Source organism: Camelus ferus, chromosome 6 (assembly GCF_009834535.1).
Source record: "Camelus ferus isolate YT-003-E chromosome 6, BCGSAC_Cfer_1.0, whole genome shotgun sequence".
NCBI classification, from domain to species: domain Eukaryota; kingdom Metazoa; phylum Chordata; class Mammalia; order Artiodactyla; family Camelidae; genus Camelus; species Camelus ferus.
This window is the reverse complement of record NC_045701.1, coordinates 22797783-22823193: the sequence shown is the minus strand read 5'-3', so window position 1 is coordinate 22823193 and position 25411 is coordinate 22797783. Positions and strand designations below refer to the sequence as shown.

At 36.3% G+C, this 25411-nt stretch overlaps 2 protein-coding genes across 4 annotated transcripts in view; both read left to right on the top strand.

Annotated features, from left to right (window-relative positions):
- The window catches only part of KNL1 (kinetochore scaffold 1), a 49297-nt gene extending 43135 nt beyond the window's left edge, over nucleotides 1–6162 (top strand). For both annotated transcript variants that reach the window (XM_006176614.3, XM_032481487.1), the window contains exons 22-26: nucleotides 1098–1166; nucleotides 1835–1944; nucleotides 2147–2265; nucleotides 2974–3096; nucleotides 3863–6162. In XM_006176614.3, the coding sequence (XP_006176676.2) occupies nucleotides 1098–1166; nucleotides 1835–1944; nucleotides 2147–2265; nucleotides 2974–3096; nucleotides 3863–3962 (521 nt within the window). In that variant the 3' untranslated portion in view covers nucleotides 3963–6162. The remainder of the gene's footprint in view (nucleotides 1–1097; nucleotides 1167–1834; nucleotides 1945–2146; nucleotides 2266–2973; nucleotides 3097–3862) is intronic.
- A 13507-nt stretch (nucleotides 6163–19669) lies between these two features.
- RAD51 (RAD51 recombinase) overlaps nucleotides 19670–25411 on the top strand; it is a 28306-nt gene continuing 22564 nt past the window's right edge. Inside the window, exons 1-3 of one of the 2 annotated variants that reach the window (XM_014552276.2) lie at nucleotides 19670–20020; nucleotides 22625–22727; nucleotides 24209–24346. In XM_014552276.2, coding sequence (XP_014407762.1) covers nucleotides 22641–22727; nucleotides 24209–24346 — 225 coding nt within the window. In that variant the 5' untranslated portion in view covers nucleotides 19670–20020; nucleotides 22625–22640. Of the gene's footprint in view, nucleotides 20215–22624; nucleotides 22728–24208; nucleotides 24347–25411 lie in introns of both variants that reach the window. The other variant, XM_006176615.3, reaches the window with a different exon arrangement.

Genomic DNA, 25411 nt, shown 5'->3' with positions numbered 1-25411 from the left:
GCCATTAAAAAAGTAAATAAATACCATAAACTGAGTAGTTTATAAACAACAGAAATTTATTTCCCACAGTTCTGGAGGCTGGAAGTCCAAGATAAGGGTGCCAGCATGGTCAGATGATGGCTTTCTTCCAGGTTGCAGACTTCTCTCATTGTATCCTCACATGACCAAAAGCCTAGCTAGCTCTTCAGGGTCTCTGTTAAAGAGCATTAATCCAGTCATGAGGGCTCCACCCTCACGATCTAAGCACATCCCAAAGACCTCACCTCCTAATACGATGAATTTGGCAGTGGGGGGCACAAACATTCAGACCATAGCACCTCTTCTTCACTAAATAAATGTCAACTAATAATCCTTAAGAACTTAGCTCAATTGTCACTTTCTCAGCAAAGTCTTCCCTGACTCTCCTTTTACTCACTCCCTCTGCTACTTGCTCTCCTGCTACTTGTTGCTTGCCCCCTGCTACTTGCCCGCCTAGTGTATGTTCTCATTGTTTCCTGCAGTACGCTTGCTTCCTGCAGTTACCTGTGTGTCCCCTTGAGCTGTAAGCTTCTTGAGAGCATGGATTGACTATGTCTGTTTGTCTCACTATTGTGTTCACAGTGCTGAATACATAGAAAATATTCAACAAAGTGATAAGAATCAGAATTTGAGAGACAGGAGGTAACTCTGGTCTCTGGAAGAGCAATCAGCTCTCCTGGCTACCTAAAACTCATTGCTGTAATACTAAACATATAAATCATTTTCAGTGTATTTGTACAAAGATAATGGTTATGGGGAGGTCACAGTCATTTTCTTTACATGGTTCCTGAAAATAATACTTTGCACAGAAGTTAGGGATCAAAGGAGGAGGCCCTGATAAATTTACAAAAATGTATCACACCTTAAATTTTTTTTAAAGGCCTGCCAACTAATATAGTTCAACATTCTCAGGGAAGACTTTACCATACACGGAGAATAATATGATTCAGGGATAAGCTTTCAGCTGCCTATGAAAAACCCTGCTACCCGGAAGGAGTAGGATTCTAAAGTACTGAGTTGTATGTAGCTTTAAATCAGATAATAAAAAGAAACATTCTTCTTATGCTGATTCTTCCTAGTTGGTCTCCCTTTCCTGAACAAGGCCTATAGGAAGATTGTTGACCTGAATTTCCAATCTCTATTAGATGGTAAGTTCAAAATATTTAATCCACCAAAAATTTCTTAGAAATTTACAAGTGCAAATTGCTCCTTGAGAATCCTTTTACATACCAAATTAAATATAAACAACAACAATAATAATAATTGGTTCTTAGAAATATGTATTAGACTTAAAACTGCTGGATATTATTCAAATATTGGGTGGGTTTTAAAAGAAATTTTTTTAAGTTATTGCTAGATCTTGAGCAATGATTAATAATAGCTATTTCCAGAATTTAAAAGTTACCAATATGAGTACTCACTGTATTATCAGGCATGTGCATTTACTTACATCAACACTATGAAGTAGATATTACTCCCTATTTTACAAATTAGGGAACTACAGCTTAAAAGAAATGTGTTGTGCTTAGGATTACTCAGGTAGTAAGGAAAGCCAGAATTTAAACTCAGGGCTATGTTACATTTAAGGCCATGCTTTTAACTAAGTTCTATTCTATATGTGATAAAGGCTTGAATTTATATCAGAATGTCTTATGTTCACTAAATATGTTAATTTATGTGTTTGAAAATAAATTGAAGAGGATACTTAGACATCTGGTAATTTGAAGATATTTATAGATAATATTTCTATTATATATATAAAACATACGAATAGTGAGTAATACTCTGCTTTTGATTTTTTTTTCCCCTTCCTCAGAGGATAAAGCTCCTCCTTCCTCCCTTTTAGTTCATAACCTTATTTTCCAGTACATTGAACAACAGGAATTCTGGAAAAAGAAATGTACAACACAGCACCAGGTACCCAAGGTAAATTCTGATTGACGTATTTAAAGGAAAATTGTTACCTGTCTCAAAAAGCAGAACTGAAATTTTATGTATGTAATAGTGGATCCTGAAATGATAAATATACTCAATTGTTTAACTTTCAAGGGTTTTTTATAAAAGAGCCACTAAACACCATAAATGTTTTCATACTTTTCAACTTTTTTTTTCTTTCTATTTTTCCCAGATGCTTCAAGAAATCTCACTGGTAGTGAGCCATTGCAAACTCCTTGGGGAGGAGATTGAATTTTTAAAGCGATGGGGACCAAATTATAACCTAATGAACATAGATGTGAATAATACCGAGTAAGTGTATTAGTTCCCTAGGGCTGCCATAACAAGGTGCTACAAACTGGGTGGCTTAAACCACAGAAATTTATTGTCTCATAGTTCTGGAGGCCGGAAGTCTGAGATTGAGGTGTCAGCCAGGTTAGTTCCTTCTGAGGATTGTGAAAGAGAATCTATTCAAAGCCTCTCTCCTAACTTCTGGTGATTTGCTGGCAGTCTTTGGCATGTATTGTAAATACATAATCCCAACATCTCCTTTCATCTTCGCAGGATGTTCTTCCTATGTGTATGTCTGTGTCCGAATGTCCTCTCTTTATTAGGACACCAGTCATTTTAGATTAGGGGCTCATCCTACTCCAGGAGGACCTCATCTTAACTCATTAAATCAGCAATAATATTTACAAATAAGGTCACATTCTGAGGTACTTAGGATTAGAGTTACAACACGAATTTTTAGGGGACAAAACTCAACCTGTAACAGTAAGTAATTAGTCAAAAACTTTATAATTAAAATAATTTATTTTATTTATCAGTTTTGTGACTAATGATGAAAATGCAGCCATAATCATATTTTGTTACAGATATTTTACCCTCTGTTCATTTGATAAGGATAAGGACAAGAAATGATTTATACCAAAGTTTCATATGCCAGTGTAAAAGGAAAATGTATTTGTGTTTCATTCTATTTTGTGTTCTATTTTTAATTGAAGATCTTGTCTTTTACAGATTGAAACTTTTATTCTCCAGCTCTGCAGCATTTGCAAAGTTTGAGATAACTTTGTTTCTCTCAGCCCATTATCCATCTGTCCCATTACCTTTCTCTATTCAAAAACACCTTGGAAACATTGGGTGAGTAAAGGGCCAGCAGGAAAGAACTCCCAACTACTTTTTTACCTTTGTTATATCTTTTGAAAAATCCCTCAAAGTGGTCAGAAAATGAATAGACCATAGCAAAGCCAAATATCAGCTCTCTCTGACTTCATTTTGAAGTATTTGTTCTTTTAAAGTCAGTGACCTTCATTGCTGTCTCCAGTGGATGCTGGAGACCTTTGGTCTATTCTTTTATAATTGCTCTACTTTTTGACAACTCCTACCTAAAACAGGTATCAAGATGGAAAAAAAGTCCTGCATAAGCTTAGCCCAGATCATATTTGAACTACTTTTATGGCTTTAAAAACAAAATAATCTCTAAAAAGCTGTACAGTCATGCTTTTCTCAATTAGTCTATGGAAACAGACCTAAAACTATTTCATTTCTACTGTATATTTTGTGACTTTTTGAACATACTGCTGACAGACTGCAAGATGACAGAGTATGCCCACTTCAGATCTATCAGCAAACACCAACAGTTGTAGATTTTTATAGCCAGAGAAGGCAGATAAGTCAAGATACCTCACAGTTACATACAGAATTGGTTCTTAGGGCTAATTTTTGGAATTTCAGTTCAAACTGGACAATCTGTTTCTAGAAAGGCCTATTTGTGCCTCCTAGGAGATTCAGAGCCTATACCCAAAAACGTGAATTCCACTGAAATTCCACTGAATTAGTGAATTCCACTGAATTGAAGACAAGTATAAATTTCCAGAAAAATTAATTAACCTTGTGTTCTTTTCAGCCAAGATGAAATCACTGCCAGTCTATCTAAAGTGCCACTGGAAGACAACTACCTAAAGAATGTAGTCAAGCAAATTTACCAAGATCTGCTTCAGGACTGACTACCTTTCTACCACTAGACCCATGGACTACAGTGCATAGTACACTTAGTATTATGTCAGAGTCTCCATCGCTATTTAATCTTTATCTTTAGGTCATAGAAGCCTAGTAAAATTCTTTCTGATGATGTTATAGTTAATTTATGTGGTACATTTTTAAATTTCTACAGCCAGGAATGATGAAAGGCCTCAAATAGCCTGTTGTCAACTTGTTCATCTTTCTACCAAAGGTTCAAATAGTAGAACACTTTGGGAAAATTTCTCCTAACTAAAGTGGTGCTCTCTGCTTTAGTATAAGTCCTAAGGAGTAACTTTCAAGTATAAGAGGAGGTGTTACCACTGACAAAAACATTAGCCATTTTCCCATATAAAGGGCTATGATTTTTAGGTTGTTCACTTCTGCCTACCAGGTATTTCTGGGGTAGGCATCTCTACTACAAACTGCTCTTCCTTTTTCTCTTCCTGAAATGTTAAGAGAAAGCAATAGAACTCAGCTATTGGAATGGTTGCCATCTTTTCTTGAGTGGTTCCTTTATTATATAGTGTCTATTAGTATTTTCATAATTATAATTTTGTAGGGAAAGTTAATTCATTTTTGGCCCAATACATATATGTAAATATATTAATATTGTTTTTGTGTCTGTGATGTAGTAAGGAGATATATATAGAAATACATAGAGATGTATGGAGAGATACCCTTCTGCCCAGGCAGTTTCAGCAAGATTCTCAATCTCCTTTTATTAAATAATGAACTTCAAACAATATCACACCCAAAACACCAGTTTTGTCAAGTTCTGGCAATGGTAATGAACTTAATGTAAGTATTGGTTTCTCAAGCCATACCCTTCTCATACACAAAAATAAGCATATCCATTGATATTGAATGATCAGTATTATCTGTAAGAAGACAAATATGAAAAAAATTTTACCCAATCTTTAGTCAGATCCTAATTAATCATAATAATTTTTGTTTCTTTAATATTTAAGTCTAAACTAAAATATATTTGCATTTTTAAACTAATTTATCATAATATCTTGCTTTATACTTTAAGATCAGGTTAAAGTCTTACTTATGGGTCCCATCTTCTGTCTTGATTGGCTTTTACTTCTGAGCTATTGGTCAGAAGATCAAGCAGTCTTTTAAGCTTCTCAGCACAAAACTCACTTGCATAAAAATCAAGATGTAGATGTTCCCTATTTCTGTGAATTCCTTGAAAAATGTTTAAAGTCACCAATGTGGTCTGTTTCCCATGAAACTTAAATTAGTTTTCTTACTGGAGTTGTTTTATTTCTTTCTGTAAAACTTAAGTTTTGTTTTATGCATTTTAGTAACCTGAAATGACCAGCTCCATGAATGATGTGGCTTATAAGGTAGTCTCTGCTTTCTTGGGTTTAGAGTACATAATTGTAATATTTACCTAGATATTTTGTATTTGTTCAAAGTATTGGCTATTTTTATAAAATTCTTTGAAAGTTTTTCCACTGATTGGAAGCAGATTTTTTTGCACTATTAAAATAAGCTTATAATATGAAATCTTTCTAAAGAAGTATCTATGAAGTGAAGTTTTTTTACGATGTATCCAGTACGTCTTTGAAGATATACCTAAGAAAGCTCCCTTTAGGAACACCCACCAATTTGTAAACTGAGATAAAATTAAAGTATGTCAGGGCCTTAATGAAAGAACCATATACAAACCATAGTTATCCCTGTCTCTGAAAGACAGTACAAGAAAACTATTTTGAAATTTCTTAGGAAACTGTCATTTCTTATCAGCTAATAGAGTGGTTCTCAAAGTATAGTCCCTAGACTAGCAGCATCAGCTTCGCCTCAGAACTGCTGAATTAGAAGTGCTGGGGGTGGGGACCAGCAATCTGGGTTGTTGGATATTTTTTGCTTTCCTTTCTTTAAAACAACTTTATTGAAATATAATTCGCATATAATATGACTCACCATTAAGATGCACAATTGAATGGTTTTTAGTATATTCACAGGTATGTGCAACCATCACCACAATTTTAGAACATTTTTAACCCCTCAAACAAAACAAAACAAAACACTTTTCAACAAATGGTGCTGGGAAAATTGGATATCCACATATAAAAGAATGAAGTTGCAGGCGGGGGTATAGCTTAGTTGTAGAGTGCATGCTTAGCATGCTTAGGTCCTGGGTTCAATCCCCAGTATTTCCATTAAAAAGAAATAAGTAAACCTAATTACACCCCCCCCAAAAAAAAAAGAATGAAGTTGGACTCTTCTTACCTTACACCATATGCAAAAATTATCTCAAAATGGATCAAAGATCTAAATGTAAGAGCTAAAACTATAAAACTTAGAAGAAAACTGGTAAAACTTCACGGCATTGGATTTGGCAATGATTTCTTTGATACCAAAAACTCAGGCAACAAAATTGAAAATTGGTAAATTGAACTATGAAAATCTAAAATTTCTGTGCATCAAAGGACAATCAACAGAGTGCAAAGGTAATGTACAGAATGGAAGAAAATATTTACAAGTAATGTATCTGATAAGGGTTTAATATCCGGAATACACAAAGAACTTCAATTTAATAACAAAAAAATGCCAGACCACTCAGTTTGCTCATTATTTGCATTAGGGAAATGCAAATCAAAACCGAAATGAGATACCACTCACACCCATTACAATTACTGTAATCAAAAAGACAAGATACTAAGTGTTGGCAAGGATGCAGAGAAATTGAAACCCTTGTGCACCATCGCTGGGAAAGTAAAATGATGCAGCTGCTATGGAAAAGCAACATGGTAGTTACTTAAAACTTAAAAGTAAAATTACCGTGATCTAGCAATTCCATTTCTGGGTAGATACCCAAAAGAAAAGAGCAGGGATTCTAATAGTTATTTGTAAACTTATGTTCATGGTATATTCACAATAGCCAAAAGGTATGAGCAATCCCAGTCTCCATCCATGGATGAATGGATAAACAAAATGTGTTATATACATACAGTGGAAGATACAATTATTGTGACATTGCACAACAATGTCAGTGTACTTAACACTACTGAACCATACACTTAAAAAATGGTTAAGATGTCAAATTTTGTCTTTTACTACAATAAAAAATAAATCTATAGGCATTGCTGTGGAACCAGGTGGGATCTAAGAACCAGGATTCATGATTATTATATTCTGCCAGAAATGTAGCATGTTTTATCCAAGGAGGGCAAAAAGAACCACATTCTACTCTGCATGCCGGAATTGTGATTACCAGCTAGAACCTGACAATAGCTACATCTATGTCAGCAAAATCACGCACAAAGCAGACAGGGTTGAACTGACCCAAAGCATGGCTAAAATGTCCTGGGATCCCATCTTGCCAGGAACTGAGCACAAGCGCTGCCAAAGGTGCAGCCGTGAGGAGGCCATGAGCTTGCACTACATGTGCAGGGCTCCATGGTTTGACCACTGCTGGACTGAGTGAACATCCCCCAACCTCACATGTATAAATGCTGGGTCCCCGCATGCAAAACAAAACTAAATCCATAGCCTTGGGTATTGCCCCATATCTTCACATCACCCCCACCCACCTCACCACTAAAGCAACTAGTGATCTACTTTTTATCACTATGAATTTGCCTATTCTGGACATTTCATATAAATGGAAGCATATAATATGTGATTTTTTATGACTGGTTTCTTTCATTTAGCATAATGTTCCAAGGTTCATTCAAGTTACAATATATATCAGCTCTTCATTCCTTTCTATGGCCAAATAATAGTTCAGTGTATGAGTATACATTTTGTTTATATGTGATTAGGGCTATGGAATTTTAGACATCACACAAGCAACAAAAATCTATATATAAATTAGACTTCATCAGAATAAAAACTTGTGCATCAAAGAATATCAAAGTGAAAAGACAATCTAAAGAATAAGATAAAATAATTGCGAGTTATATTTGAGAAGAGTCGAGTATCCAGATAAAGAATCCTTAAAACTTCACAATAAATAGACAAGCAGCTTGGTTTTTTAAATGCACAAAGGATTTGAATAGACATTTCTCCAAAGAAGATAAACAAATGGCTAAAAAGTGCATGCAAAAGATACTTCACATCATTAGTTATTAGGGAAATGCAAATTCAAGCCACAGTGAGATACCACCTTAAACCTACTAGGATGGGTAATATAATTTTTTAATGGATAATAAATATTGGGTAGGAAGTGGAGAATTCGGAACCTTGTTATTGCTGGTGCGAATGTAAAAGGATGCAGCCACTGTGGAAAACTGTAACAGTTTCTCAAAAGATTAAACATAGAACTACCAAATGACTGAGCAATTCCAATCCTAGGTATATCTATCTGAAAGAACTGAAAGCAGGCACGTGAAAAGATATTTGTACATTAATGTTTATAGCAGCATGTCACATTAGCCAAAAGATGGAAAACAGTCCAATATCAACAGATGAATGGTGGGGAAGATACAGCTCAAGTGGTTGAGTACATGCTTAGCATGCAGAGGTCCTGGGCTCAATCCCCAGTACCTCCTCCAAAAATAAATAAACCTAACCTGCCCCCTCCCCAAAAGAAGAAAGAAGAAGAATGAATACATTTTTTAAAAATAGATGAATGGATAAGCAAAATGTGGTATATACATGCCAAATATGGAAGCATATAATATGTGATCTTTTATTATAGTAATGATGGAATATTACTCAGCCATACAAGGAATAAAATTTAGATATATGCTACAATATGAATGGACCTTGAAAATAATTTGCTTAGCGAAATAAGCTAGACAAAAAAGGACAAATATTGTATGATTCCATTTATATGAAGTAACTACAGGCCTTATTCATTTCCACTAGTTTTTACATGCAATTCACTTGTGTGTGTGTATAATTTTATGCAATTTTGTCCCACGTATAGGTTTGTATAACCACCACCATGATCACCATGATCAAGATACAAAACTACTCTAGCAACACAGTTATGACTCCCTTATGCTTCCACTTTATATTCACACCCACACCTACATCCTTATCCCCTGGCAACAACTAATGTGTATTCCATCTGTATAATTTTATCAATTTTAGAATGTTACATAAATGGAATTATGAGGTATGTAACCTTTTATTTATTTATTTTTGTTTGGTTGGTTTTTTAGTTTGTTTTTTATTTGGGGGAAGGTGATTAGGTTTGTTTGTTTGTTTGTTTTAATTGAGGTACTGGGATTGAACCCAGGACCTTGTGCATGCTAAGCACGTGCTCTACCACTGAGCTATACCCTCCCCTCTTGGTACGTAACCTTTTGATACTAGCTTTTTTTCACTCAGCATAATGCCTTTGAGGTTCATCCAAGTTGTTACGTGTATAAATAGTTTATTCCTTTTTACTGCAGAGGATTATTCCCACTCTATGGATTTACCATAGTTTGTTTAATCATCCCCCTACTGAAAACTACTGGGCTGTTTCCAGTTTTTAGCTATTCTGAATGAAGCTCCTATTAATAATATTCATGATCAGGTTTTGTATGACTTTACATTTTTATTTATTTGATTTAAATGCCCAAGAGGAAGCTTGCTGGGTCATAAGACAAGTCTATGTTTAGTTTTATAAGAAACTACTATACTACTTTTCAGAGTGGGTGTACCGTTTTACATTCCCACCAACAATGCACGAGAGATTCAGTTTCTCTACAGACTCATCAGCATTAAGTATTAACCACAGTTTTTACATTCGCCATTCTAACATGTATAATGATACGATTGTAGTTTAAATTTGTATTTCCCTAATGGCTAATATCTTTTTGTGTTTATTTGACATCTGTATGTCTTATTTGATGAAATGTCTGTTCATGTCTTCTGCCCATTTTCTAATTGAATTGTCTGTCTTTTTTACTGCTGAGTTTTGAAAGTTCTTTATGTATTATAGATATAAGTCCTTTGTCAGTTATGTGGGTTACGAATGTGTTTTCCCAGTCTGTAGCTTATCTTTTCAACCTCGTAGCAGTCTTTTGCAGAACAAACTTAAAATTTTGGTAGAATTCAACTTTACAATTTATCTTTTATGGATTGTGGTTTTGGTGGCATGTCTAAGAAATCTTCACATAGTCTTAATTCCTGAAAATTTTCTCCTACACGTTCTGTTCAAAGTTTTGTAGTTTTATGCTTTACATTTAAATCTTTTATCCATTTTGAAATAATTTTTGTAAAAGGTTTAGGTTGAGGTTCATTTTTTGCCTATGCCTGTAATTGCTTCAACCTATTTTTGAAAAGCCTATCCTTCTATTAAATTGCTTTTTTTGAAATAACTTTTTTGGTGTGCAATATTTTTTATGGTGGTAAAATACATAACATAATATTGATCATTTTAATCATTCATAAATGTACAATTCAGTGATAGACATTCTAGTTGTTTCTGATACAAATGCTTCTCTAGGCCCTAGAGCATAGGGCATGTTCTAAAGAGAGAAATTGCTATGTCAAGAGATACGTAAATCTTAAACTTTACTAGATAAAGCTAAATTGTTTTCATAAGTGTATCAGTCTTTCCCAAAGTCAGTCATAATGATATTTTTTATTCTATCTCTAAAACTTTATAATTTTTCCATTCACATTCAGATCTTTAATAAACTTGAAGTTGGTTTTTGTGTATGATGTGAGGTAGAAGTTTATTCATTTTTTTCTTCTAAGTAGATTCCCAATTTCCTGAGCATCACTTACTGCAAACACCATCCTTTCCCTACTGATGAATGACTTGTGATACTTTTATCATAAATGAAGAAGCCATATATGCATGAGTCTGTTTCGGGTTCACTATTTTGTTCCATTGATCTATTTGTCTATAGCTGAGCCAATAAAATACTGTCTTAATTACTATAGCTTTGAGATAAAATTTGATACGTGGAGAAGAAAGTTCTGTCATTTTATTTTTCTTCAGTGTCACCTTGGCTAGCCCTTTGCATTTCCACATAAAATTTAGAATAGGATTGTAATGATGCAAAGGGGAAAGGGAGACTTGTTGAGATTTTTATTGTGATAACATTGAATCAATAGACCAATTTGAGAGAAATTGGCATATTTACAATTTTGAGTCTCCAATCCGTAAATATCTCTTGATTTAGGTAGTCTTTCAATCAAAGCCTTTCAATAAAGGTTTATAAGTTTCCCAACAGAGATTGTGTATGTATTTTTTTAAGTTTATTCTTTCTACTTGTTACTTTTTGATGTTATTGTAAAAGACATCTTTTCCAAATGTCATTATTTTTGCTAGTATATAAAATACAATTTTTGTATGTTGATTTTTGTATGTTGACTATGTGCACAGTCACCTTGCTAAAACTCTTACTAATTCAATTTTTTCATACACATAATCATATCTGTGAAATTGAGTTTTATTTCTGCCTTTAGAATAGTTATTCCATTTCTTTCTTTTTCTTTCCTTAATGCACAAGATTAAACCTCCAATACAGTGTTGATTAGAGACGGTAACAGCAAGCTTCTCTGTCTTGTTCTCATCTCAAAGTAAAGCTTTAAAGTTTCATGATTAAGTGTGATGTTTACTGAAGGTTTTTATGTTGTCACCATTGCTGTTGATATACCTTTAATCCGTTTAAGAAAAATTCCCTTTTACTCTTAGTTTCTAAAAATTTAACATGAATGGATACTAAAGTTTTATCGCATACTTTCTGTTTATCGTGATGATCATGTGATTTTACCTAAACCTTTTGTCTGTTAGTGTGGTGAATTCTAGGAATTCATCCATTTCATCTAGGTTTTTAAATTTATTGGCATAAAATAGTTCATAATACTATTATATGCTCTTTTCTTTTCTACAATGTGGAGATATGTTCCTATTATTGTTCCTGACTTTGGCTATTTGAACTTATTCTTTTTTTTTTTTTTTCTTGATAAGTCTAGCCAGGGGATTACTAGGATTTTAAAATGAAAAATCAAATTTTGGCTTTGCAGTTTTCTAGTTTACTAATTCTTGATTATATCTTTATTATGTCTGTCCTTCTACTATATTTAGGTTTATTTTGCTGTTCTTTTTCCAATTTTTTGTGATGGTAGACATCTAGCTCAATTATCAGTCTTCTTTTCTAATACATACTTAAGCCTATATATTTATTTCTAAGCAATATTTTTGTTATCATTTAACTCTTCTCCTATGTGATGTTTTAAGTACGTATTATATTTTTATATAATATTTTATATAATATAAATTTGTCTTTTGTGGTCAATAAGAAAAAGAGATTATTATTGGTTTTTGGAACAGGACTTCATCACAGAGCTCAGTTCCAAGGTTATAGATCAGATTTGAAAAAAAGATGAAATTTTGAAGTTGGATGTTTCCATAAATGAAGAATACCTGAGGGGCAAGAGATTGGTAACACTGATGTATTTGCTCTTAAAATATTCCTATCTTCAGTTTCAAGTTTTGTGAAAATGAACAATGAATAACGTATCAATCAGACTGAGCCAAGGTGGGACCTGTAGCTGAGAGTAGTTACATTCACAGCTGAAGAAGGTCAAGATGTTTAGACTGAAATTGGGATAAATCCCAAGTGGCACAAATACATATAGTCCAACACTTTTAGAATATTTCATGAGAAATATTTAACTAGGGCAAAAAAGTAATAAGGTAGAAAATTTTAATCACCACAGTATCATTTCCTTGAAAGAACCTCAAAAATCTAGTCTGATGCTCACATTTGCAGATACACAAGTTAGCTTTATTGGAACAAAATATTTAGACCTGCACTAATCAAATTCACAAGAGATTTTTTCATAGTGGGTATTATCTAGTGTGACATACACCATCCCAGATCTTAATGGTTATTAATAAAATGTTAAGAAGGTTATTTATCCATATACTTTATTGTAAACTGTTGAGGAGGAAAAATTTTTCTCTACCCTTCTAGATTTGTTAGCGAGAGAGTAATAAGGAAGGGATCGGGTTGAACCAGAGTGTGCCATATCTTGCTGAAGTAGCATACCAGCCAGTAAGAGAAATTGTAACGTGCACTGGATGAGGTTAAGTTAAGAAACAGAGCATGAATTTCAGAATCTCCTTTGTGCTCCCTTTACTGACTGGGGAGAGAGGTGAACTATGGCCTCTTAGGTCTTCATGTGGAACAGAGAATAGGTCTCAGTAATTAACGGTTTTAAAAGATTAAAGAATGTAGGAACAACTATTACCAGACAAGAGAAATAACCATAGCAAACCAAAGGGAGGGTTTTGTAAAATAAAGAATGTTGTCCATCATACAGTTCTAAAAGAATCAAGTCATTAGCACTGCAGTCACTGAGTGGAATTCAGGGCAAAGAGCAGGAGGAGGTATTTTGTGCTCTGGGAAAACTGGCAGAACTAGTCCTCAGACAGTTGGATATTTTCAGGAGAAAATTTTATGAACCCAGTTTCTTGCATTTTCATATCTTTAGAAAAGCACTAACACCATTAACTAATATATCGTTCCTTTTGAATAGCAGTAACCGCCTACCAAGATGTGTGCTTGATTAGACATACCCCTTTGTCAAAATCACACATATACTGCCTTCCCCTTTACCTCTTTGGAACAGTCCTCAGAGCTTTCTGAAAGACTGTCTCCAGGGTTATAATTCTCAGCTTGGCTCAAATAAAATTTTCCATTTTTTTCTTACATTGACTATTGCTTAACTTTCCATCGACAATAGTCAAAAGTATCGATATTTTCCTTTATAGCTTTTGGGGTTTGTGCCATACTTAGATTTTTTCCCTCTTATAAGACCCATGGTTTCTCTTAGAACTTTTATGGTTTAATACTTTACATTTATATCTTTGATCCATTTGGAAATTTATCCTTACACAAAGTATGAGATAAGGATCCAGATTAGTTTCCTTAGATGGCTATGTGGTTATCCCAACACCATTTAATAAACACTACTTTTCCCCATTAATTCAAAATTCCTGTTTTTTCATATACTAAATTTCTCTATATATTTGTATCTATAACTGTGCATGGTAGGCAGAATAATAACTCCCCAAAGAGGTCCACATCCTAATTCCTGAAACCTGTGAATGTTACCTTACATGGCGATGAGGATTTTGCAGATGTTTTGCAGGATCTTGACATGGAGAGACTATCCTGGATTAGATGGGTGGGCCCAGTGTAATCACAAGGGTCCTTATAAAAGGGAGGCAGGATGTCAGAATCAGAGAAGGAGATGTAATGATGAAAGCAGAGTGATTGTTGGTTTTTGAAGATGGAGGAAGGGGCCTCAAGCCAAAGAATGCAGATGCCTCTAAAAACTGGGAAAGGGAAGGAAACAGATTATCTTCTAGGACCCCCAGAAGGAACACTATTCTGTCAACACCTTGAAACCCATTTAGGAATTCTGACCTTCAGAATTGTAAGATAATACATCTTTGTTGTTTTAAGCCACTAAATTGGTGGTAATTTGTTACCAGCAGCAACAGAAAACTGATATTGAGATAACTTTTCTGTTCCACTGACCCACCCTTTTTGTACAAGTACATTTTAATTATTGTAGTTTTGTAATTTGTTTTAATAGCTGGTGGGTTCAGGCCCTTTTATTTCAGGATTTTCCTTGCTTTTCTTGTGTTTTACTTTACTATATAAAGGTGAAAACTAGCTTGTTCAGTTCCAAAAAAATCTTGTTGGCATTTTTTTCTGAGATCATGTTATATTAAATTTAAAGATGAACTAATGGAGAATTGTGCTTTCTTTAAGATGTTGAGTCCCCCATTACAAGCAGATAGTATTCTTTTCTGTTTTGTGTCCTTCTTTAATGCCTTAAAGTTTCTTTTAATGTGTACTTTTTTCATTAAATTTATTCCAAGACATTTTATATTTTGTTACAATTTTTAAATTATCATCATAGAGTCAAAACAAATTTGTACCAAAATTTCAAACCATACACAAAATACAGATGAAGGCAAAGTCATTCAAAATTTTACTAGTGATTATCCTTCCACATACTAGGTTCTCTTAGCCATAAAGGGCAATGACTGTTGGGTGGGCAACTAACAGTGTTTGCCACAAATCCCATTGGGATTTCTATTGGGAATTCATTGATTCTGGAGAATTTTCAACTTTATAATATTGAGCTCTTCTGGGAAATCAGTTTTAGAGATTTTTCCATGAACATTTCTGAAAGTTTATTCCTAGACATTTATGGATCTTTTTTTTTCCTGTGAATGGGTTCTTTTTTTTTTTCTATTACATTATCTAGTTACTTAATGTTAGCACTCAATAAAGCCCTAATCTTTTTATATTTTGTAATTAGTTACACTAATGTACTCTCTTATTGTCCCTTAAACTATCCAGGTATATAATCATATCTGTAAATCTTTTCCAACATTTGTTATCTTTTATTATTTGTTTTTTATATTTTATGATTTCATTCTTTTGTTATTATACTTAGCAGCCCTTTCTGCATAATAGTAAATAACAGTAGCAGTAGACAATTATGTTCTTGATTTTAATGAAGGTGTTTCTAATATTTTGCTAGAAAACAGGTGATGGCAGCTTGCTTGGACTATCTATCCAAATATACATTTTATTGATAGTGTTAAGCAAATACCTAATTTCTTTTTCTCTTTTTTCCCCTTTAATCAGGAATTTATGTTGAATTTTATTGGATATGTAGGGGAGAAAAACTTGCCACGCCAAAAATGTCTCTTTGGTTTGTGGATTATTTTGAACTGAAAACAAGGCCTGAAAGACTCAGGAAGTAACTCTGACCTTTCCCTTATTGCCTAAAGAAAACTTAGAGAGCTTATGCGCAGAATAGAGCTATCATGAATCCACACTATGTGTCCTATTGTCTCTGCATGGGCCAGCAAACATTTATTTACCAAATGTTTGCTTTTCCATCTCCTTATGAATTGTCTTTCTCCCCTTTGAAGTCCTAAACCACTACCCACAACGTCGTCTTCTGTCTTTAGCTATAGATGGTATTTAAGGTGAAGTTTTCTGCTATTTTGGGGAGTTACTCAGGTTTCCTAGGTTTCTATCATGTATATGTGTTATTAAATTTTTGTTTGATTTTCTTCTGTTAATTTGTCTCATATTTTTTAACATTTTTTATTGATTTATAATCATTTTACAATGTTGTGTCAAATTCCAGTGTTCAGCACAATTTTTCAGTCATTCATGGACATATACACACTCATTGTCACATTTTTTTCTCTGTGAGTTATCATAACATTTTGTGTATATTTCCCTGTGCTATACAGTGTAATCTTGTTTATCTATTCTACAATTTTGAAATCCCAGTCTATCCCTTCCCACCCTCCACCCCCCTGGTAACCACAAGTCTGTATTCTCTGTCTGTGAGTCTATTTCTGTCCTGTATTGATGCTTTGTTTTTGTTTGTTTGTTTGTTTTTGTTTTTGTTTTTTAGATTCCACATATGAGCGATCTCATATGGTATTTTTCTTTCTCTTTCTGGCTTACTTCACTTAGAATGACATTCTCCAGGAGCATCCATGTTGCTGCTAATGGCATTATGTTGTCGGTTTTTATGGCTGAGTAGTATTCCATTGTATAAATATACCATATCTTCTTTATCCAGTCACCTGTTGATGGACATTTAGGCTGTTTCCATGTTTTGGCTATTGTAAATAGTGCTTCTATGAACATTGGGGTGCAGGTGTCATCCTGAAGTAGATTTCTTTCTGGATACAAGCCCAGGAGTGGGATTCCTGGGTCATATGGTAAGTCTATTCCTAGTCTTTTGAGGAATCTCCACACTGTTTTCCATAGTGGCTGCACCAAACTGCATTCCCACCAGCAGTGTAGGAGGGTTCCCCTTTCTCCACAGCCTCTCCAGCATTTGTCATTTGTGGATTTTTGAATGACGGCCATTCTGACTGGTGTGAGGTGATACCTCATTGTAGTTTTGATTTGCATTTCTCTGATAATTAGTGATATTGAGCATTTTTTCATGTGCTTTTTGATCATTTGTATGTCTTCCTTGGAGAATTGCTTGTTTAGGTCTTCTGCCCATTTTTGGATTGGGTTGTTTATTTTTTTCTTATTGAGTCATATGAGCTGCTTATATATTCTGGAGATCAAGCCTTTGTCGGTTTCACTTGCAAAAATTTTCTCCCATTCCCGTAGGTTTTCTTCTTGTTTTACTTCTGGTTTCCTTTGCTGTGCAGAAGCTTGTAAGTTTCATTAGGTCCCACTTGTTTATTCTTGCTTTTATTTCTTCTAGGAGAAAATTTTTGAAATGTATGTCAGATAATGTTTTGCCTATGTTTCCCTCTAGGAGGTTTATTGTATCTTGTCTTATGTTTAAGTCTTTAATCCATTTTGAGTTGATTTTTGTATATGGTGTAAGGGAGTGTTCTAGCTTCATTGTTTTACATGCTGCTGTTAATTTGTCTCATATTAATTTCATTCTTAGACCAGCCAGAAGAACCTAGAAGGACAGAGGAAAATTTCTTCCTCCTCAACAGGTGTTTTTTCAAAATGATGAAATTAACCATATGGTTTTTCTCCTTCACCTGTTAATATAGTCAATTATAATAACTGATTCCTAATAATGAATCATCCTTGTACTACTCAACTAGATCACTTGGACATGACATGGTGTATTCCCTTCTCTGTCCCAGGCTGACTATGCCGATGAGATCACTTTTTTTCTTGAGACAAATGATCAGATTTCTGCTGATTAAGTTTTATTAGAAGTTGCCGCCTTAAGATTTCAGACAGGTCACTTAGATTGTAACTTAGGATATATTCAAAACTTTTAAATTATACATTTATGAATATTCTTATGGATTGCTAATTTAAATGTTAGAGAGAAATCTATTTTGTCTCATTTCCAATTTGTTAGTGGGTTGTCTTCGAGGAAAGGAACATAAAGCTACTTACATTTGTTTAAGCAGAAAAAAATGGGAGATTATTGGAACATGGGATACCTTGTAGACCTCAAGAGCAAGTGTTGCTGGGCCCATCAGAAATTGGAAAGGGGTTATGGAAAGAAGCCAGAATTCAAAACTGTTTCTGTCTCATACCCTTTCCCAACTTCTTAGTCTCTCAATTTCTTAAACTTTTCTGCAGATCGGTTTCTCTGGTTTAATACCTACACAGCCACAGGAATTTCATTTTAATAAAAGGTCAAAGTCGCGTATCTTCACTTAGCTAAGAGGGGCTGTGGGTTTGCAGATGTTCCAAGGAGAGTATGTGAAGAATGGGAGATAAAAGTGTGTATCTTTGGTATGGAAGGCAGTTCACTATTAGCATCAGGTACCATCTATAATCACTAAGTTAGGTTGACTCTACCTCCAGAATGCTTCCTGAATCTGTTCTCTGTCATTGCCCTAACTCAAGCCTTCATCTCTTGCCTGAAATATTGCAAAAGCTTCCTAACAGTTTTTTGTTGCCTTTACTCTCATTCTCCTGAAATCTGTCCTCCAATGCCACAAGATAACAGTGTGAGGATTAAATAAAAACTTTACGAAGTTTAAAGCACTCCACAAATATAAAGTAGTAGTGGTGATGCAGGAAAAACGGAGGTGGGGCATGAGAGGGCCGTGTCCCAGGCTTTGGTTGAGCCCCTGGGACATGCCCCATCAAGTGTGGGTCCTTGACTTCACGCAGGAAAGAATTAAGAGCGAGCCACAGTTGAGTAAAGATAGATTTATTTAGAGAGATACATGGAAAGGCAAGAGAAAGGCCATGAGGCGTGGGGGTTCAGTGCTCAGATTAGAGTAAAAGTAGGTACATACTCCATAGACAGAGCGTGGGCCATTTCCGAAGGAGGAGAGAGAGAGGGCAGCAGCCGTGAGGAATCGTGTTGCCAGTTTTTATAGGCTTGGTGGCTTCATAAGCTATTAAGTGGAAGACCCAGTCTAACTAGCCTGGGGAAAGGGCTGGGATTCCCAGAAAGTTGGCCATTCCCCACTCTTTGACCTTTTGTGGCTAGCCTTGGGACTGTCATGGCACCTGTGGGCATGTTATTCACCATGCTAATATATTACAATGGGCGTATAGTCAAATCTCCCACCATCTTGAGCCTCAAGGCCTACTGGGGGTTGAATTTTCCACCATTTTGATGTTAATTGCTGTATCATTCCTTGAATGGCCTTCCTGTCTCAGTGGGGAACAAAAAATAGATCTAACCATATGACTCCTCAGCTTCAAAACTTTCGATGATTTCCCCATTAAAGAATAAAGGCCAAAGCTCCATAATGGTCTTAAGCCTCTTCATAGCCTGAACAAAAGGTAACTTAACAGTCTCAAGACCTCTTAAGACACATTTCTCCTCCATCATTAGACAATACTATTTCTTAATCACATCATTAATTTCCATACCCATACGGCTCTATCTGCTTATGTCTTCCATCTCCTCTTCTCCCAGGAAACCCTACTCACCCTTTAAAACTGGAATCAACATTCCAGTAAACCAGGATAAAATTTGCATTCTCAAAATCAATGTCTCCTCCCTCTAGAGTCGGCAAATCTCCAGGAAAGTCCCACAAATATTTCAGTCCTTTCTCTCCTCTACTAGCTCTATTTTCCAGTTTCATCCGTCTACTCAAGCTCCCTCAGATCCGCCACCTACAAGGGCCTAGAAAGCGTCTGGCTTCGGAATTAGATTCAGTAGGAGGATCAGAGCAACCTGACAGGCCAAATGCCCCAGCTGACTTAAGAAACAAATCAAGAAGAGCTCTCCAGGGCCTGGCTATTTCCCACAGGTGCTGAGGAGCGAAAGCCGCGGCGTCTGCTCGCGGTGCATACTGGGAGGTGTAGTCTCGGGGCCGACCCATTTCCGCTTGGGAGTTGTAGTCCTCGGTCTAGCAAAGGGAAGGAGGCGGCAGCTTCCAAATTTTGAATTAGTCCGAAGGGGTTAAAAGAAGAGGACATTCCATATATTCTGCAAGGTCAAGCTCCTTGGGCCCATTTCTTGGTCTTACGAGTGGAGGCCGAAGTGGGTGGAAGGCGGATCCGAGAGGGGCGGGGAGACGTACGTCGACGCGGGCGTGGCCCTGCCCAATAGGATTTGGCGGGATTTCCGAAAGCTGCAAGGCAGAGCGCGCGCTGCCTCCGGAGCCCAGGCCTGAGGAGAGGTGAGTTGCTTTGCAGGAGCGTACTTGGGAGCTGAGGCTTGTCCAGGTTTTGTGCAGAAGGCCGGAGCAAGGGAGTGGAGAAGTGGGGCGCAGGAGAGGAGGTCTGCCGTCCGAGCGGGGTCGGGCGCGCGCCGGTCCAGCGAACGGAAGTCGGAGCGCGTAGCCCGCCGGAGCGAGTAGTGCTGCAGGCCGAGGTGAGTGAGGCGCAGACCGGGCCCCTTCCCACCGCGGGGTTAGTCTCCGCGTGAGCCGCACCGGGACCCTAGCCCCAGCTCCCGCAGCCGGCTTCTGGGCCCCTCCGGACCCCGTAAGAAACTCGGAAATGAAGGGCGGAGCAGGGATGTGCCCGGGCCCGTCCGACTCTCGGAGCTCATTGTGGCGAAAACAAAAGAACACCCTCGTCTTGAGAGCTGGGAGGACCCTTAGAGGATATCCACTTTATGGGCGTGGACGAAGAAGCCAATATCCAGAGAAGTGTAGTGACTTAAAGTCACAGCTGTTAAGCCAGAGCCATGGTTTCCGGATTTCTGGTCTGTCCCCTCTTCATTGCACAAAATTTTGTTTACAAAAAGTGCTAACCTTCGGTTGCGGAAAAGATGTTTGCGTTTTCTCCTGCGGAAGACCGTTCACGTGATGCCTAGGGAATGATCTGTAGTGAGGTTTGTTGTTTTTTCTTAAACTCCTAAAATGAAGCGTAATATGCATATAGAAAAGTGTACAGATCGAAAGTGTATATACATTACACCAGAGACTAACAGAACATTTGTAAATCGACTTTATTTCAATTTAAAGCCCAAAAGTGTATACAGCTCCATGAAGTATTACAAAACGAATATGCCTGTGTAATCACCACTCAGGTCAAGAAATAGAATGCTGTCAGCACCCCAGAAGCCTCCCTTGTGCCCCCTTGTCTAATACCCTCCCCTTGTCTCCCCAGAGGTAACCACTGTATTAACTACTAACACGTTGACTAATTTTATGCGTTTTTTAGTTGGATATAAGTAATACTGTATATTTTTGAGTGTGGCTTTGCTCAGCATTTTGTCTGTAGATTCATACATGTCTTTACATATAGCAGTAGTTCTTTCTCATTGTGATATTGTATGCCTTGCTCATTTTACCCATAGTGGGTATCTGTGTTCTAGTTTTTAGCTTTTATGAGAAAGGCTACTGAGAACATTCCTGCATACCTTTTGGTGCACAGGTGTATTGTTTTCAGCTGGTTAATAGTACAGAGTAGTGAAATTCCTGGGTCATAGCGTTTGTTTATCTTCATCTTACATATTTAATACCAGTTTTTTAAAGTTGTCCAATTTACACTCAAACCATGGGTGAATGAGTGTTTAGTTGTTCCATACATTTTCTAATACTTATTATTTTCAGTCTTTTCATTTTAGCTGTTATCTTGTGGTTTTAATTTTAATTTTTCTGATTATTAATGAAGTTGAGCATTTGTTGATGTTTATTAGCCATTTGGGTATCTTCTATTGTGAAGTGCTTGTTCACATCTCTTGCCTATTTTCCTATTGGGTTGTCTTGCTGGTTTGAAGGAATTCTTTGTATAGGTTGGTTATCAGCCCTTATATTTTTTATATTTGCAGTAAATATGTTCTCCCTTTCAACTATCACTTGACTCCATTCTCACAGTGATGTCTTTTGATGGATAGAAGTTCTAAATTTAAATATAGTCCAGTTTTTCAGTCTTTTCCTTTTTGGTTAATGCTTTATGGTTACAGTTCAAGCCACCTTTTTCATAAATTATGAAGGGAGATATTTAAATTCAAGTTGCATTCAGGTAATTCTGATATTTGAAATTATCATAAACTCACATGCTAAACCTGCCATCTAAGACAGCTGTGCCTGATCCAATCAAGAACAAATGGCCATCTTCTGTCAAGTCTTGGAAGAATGGAGATTTCTTAACCTGTTATCTTTTGAGTTAAATTTATCTTGATTGTTAAATTATCTAGATTGTTTTGTTGTGATTTAAGTCCATTCTTGTGGCCATCAAGACTACAGGCTATGATCCTTGCCTAAGGTGGGAAGTACTTCTCTCATCTCAGTCCATTGTTTCTCTATCTGAGATGGAGGCTTGTGGCAGTTATTCTGTACCTTCATTTCAGTCCTGTCCCACCACCCCCATACCCTGCTTGCTGGAAGGGAGCAATGGAACCGAAAGTTTAATCTTTCATCAATTTTTTTTTTAAAGTAGAGTACTGGAAAGTCTGCATTCACTTGCCAAATATTTACCAAAAACCTAATATTTATAATGTATCATGGGATATATACAAATTAATAAGACTTGGCCTCTATCTGTAAGGAATATGAAGCAGGGGAACGGGGTGGGGGGCATAGTTGATTTAATTAAGCTGTTGTTCGTCTTTAAGAAGCAGAATAGTCTTGGCTCTTCCTAAAGTCTTCTTGATACAACTATCTAGGTGGAAGGGAAAGCTGGTAAGAGATGTGTTCTTTTCCTGCCATGGCTAGGTCATTGATTAGACCAAAAGCCTAGCAAGTAATTCTTCAAGAGATTTATTGTAAAACTATTTTTGCAGCTCTTTACTTTTCCTAATGTTCTTCCTGATGGCCATCTGTTTCTTTCAGTATTGAACACTGAGTTATGGCTATGCAGATGCAGCTTGAAGCAAATGCAGATACTTCAGTGGAAGAAGAGAGCTTTGGCCCACAACCTATTTCACGATTAGAGGTATATGCTTGGTTGCTATTTTTAGAATTATAATACTGGACGAGATTGTTCTGCCTATTGGGAGAAATTACTGCCTTTACATAAATCACTGGTTTACTACCTAAGGTTGAAATCCAAATTAGAGTTTTCCGGAGGATAGTCAAGGAGTCTGTGGAAAAGCTTAAGACAGCTGCTAGACATGTCTAGCCAGATTTCTTCTTTTGTCAAGAATTCTCCTCCTTCTTTATCATTTTTCGTTGGGTGGTCAGAAACTAAGAAGCCCTAGGATCCCACGGTAGAGTCTCTGCTTTTTGTACTAAGTATGAAATTACTGTCCAGGGAATTACAGTGGCCTAGGCCAGCTCTGCAGGAAGGGGAGAGGAACAATGTCCCTGCATTGACCTGGATCTGTGCTGAAGATACTAGGAAGACAGCTGTCATAGGCAGAGAGAGGAGCTTGGGGTTGTTAAGGGTAAGAGCCAAGCTCCAGTTCAAGACTCTACACAGGAGTATCAAGCACCAGAGCTGGGGCCTTGCACTACTTCTGCTGTTGTACGGAGGCCCCAGGGTGAGTGCAGCTGACTTGGGCTGAAAGAAGCAGGAGAGAATGCTGAGAAAGCCTTCTTTCTTCTGTCTCTTTATGCATATTCCCCCCATCCCCAGCTAAGCTTCAAGACTCTAGAAGTTACTTAAACGAGTTTGCAATAAACATTGGAGAGTTCAGAGTCATGAATTTTGGCTTCAGTGAGTATCCTTATACCTACACATGTTGACTGCTTATTGCTTAAATGTTAATAACGACCTGGTTTCTATGGGCAGGTACTATTCTCTCCCTCTCAAAACCTTCCCTGGTCCCCAAATACATACACATCCCCCCAATAACTCAGTATTTCCTAGAAGTCATGGTTTTGGTGGCTAATAAAACCAAAATTGACTTTGTATATAGGGAGAAAGAGATGCCTTGGGTGGTTGGTTTTTGAGAAGTGGTAGGTAAGTCCCTGACCAAAAGTAGTTTTCCCCATTTTTAATATCAGTTGTTAAGCAGAGCTTTCCAGTCATTGTGCTACAAAAGGTTACTATTATGGTAAGATATGCTCCCTTTGGCTCTGGGGCAGTCTTAACTGTTCACTCAGCTTAGTGTAAAAAACACCATTTTTGTATGTGTGCTTGGTGTGATAAACATTGGGACACACTGGTTTAAAGTGGCCAGGGTCTCAAAGTTCATTTAGAGTCCCATTCATAAAAGGCTGAGAGTTACAGGTTTAATCCAATTCATGATAAGAATCTATTTTAATATACATAGTGCTAGCTTTAAACTACCGGTTTTGACAGTGAAAAGACTGATGAATTGATATTTAATACCTCATATGTAGGGCATAGTTTTCAAAGCTTTTGTATGTAATATCAAAAAACAGCTCTGTGAAATAGGTAGGACAAATACCGACATTACACAGATGAGCAAACCAAATCTTAAGTCTATCCTTGGTTTTCTTCACTTGTAGCAATGTGGCATAAATGCCAATGATGTGAAGAAATTGGAAGAAGCTGGATTCCATACTGTGGAGGCTGTTGCCTATGCACCCAAGAAGGAGCTAATAAATATTAAGGGGATTAGTGAAGCCAAAGCTGATAAAATTCTGGTAAGTACTGCTTATGTGACCAAGGGAGGCAGTAGTGGGAATAGTACAAAAGGCTGTACAGTGAAAGTCAGCGGCCTCCTCTCATCGCTCGTTTTGTCATCCTATTCCCCTTTCCAGAGGTGACTGCATTACCAGTTAATTATCTTTGTATGTGCCTCCTTGCATAAATTGGGATTTTTTTCTAGGAAATTGAGATATCATGGGGTATGACATAAATACTGCCAAACTGACTGCCAGTTTGCACTCTCACCAGTAGTGAGTGGTCTGTACCTTATCTTTCTAGATATTGTGATCTCATGCCTTAGAAATATACTCATTAGTATGCAGCCACTAAAAACAGGTTCAAAGAATATTCACTGACATAGGAAAATGTTCCTGATATAAGAAAGTTCAGCAAAACATGTTTGTGCACCTATATGTTTTGTTTTTAAAAATGTGCATATTAATGTATTATAACAACAAACATTGGGGATATATACACTAAAATTAACATTGTTTCTGGATGGTAAGAATATGAGCAGTTTTTATTTTTGCCCCAATTTTCTGAAGTTTCTACATTTTCTGTGATAAACATGTATTACTTTAAATAGAAAAGCTGTTTTTATTCGTTGAATACTGAAGTCATATTAATTAGGCTCTCAATGTGTATAATCTGTTAGTCAACTAGTCATAAGCAAGACTCTTTAATAATAAGAAAATGGCAATTCAGATTGTATGCTTAGTTTTTTTAACCTTAATAATGACATAAAAGTGATTTTACTGGCTTACCAAAAATGACCTAGTAGCTTAATAACCCCTTATATCATATAGTACTTTAACTTTGAAATCTCATCTGTTTCATATACACAGTATTCTCACTTAGCCTTCATAATGACACTGAGAAAGATAGGTAGGGCCAGTATTATCTCTGTCTTACAGGTGCGGAAACTTAGGCACAGTGGTTCAATTGTTTATCCAAAGTTATGCAAATGATGCCAAAACAAAGGCTAGAATCCTATTATTTTCATCCTGATACACTGTGATCCTTTCTTATTTCCCTCCAGTGTCTTACAGCTGCAAATTCAT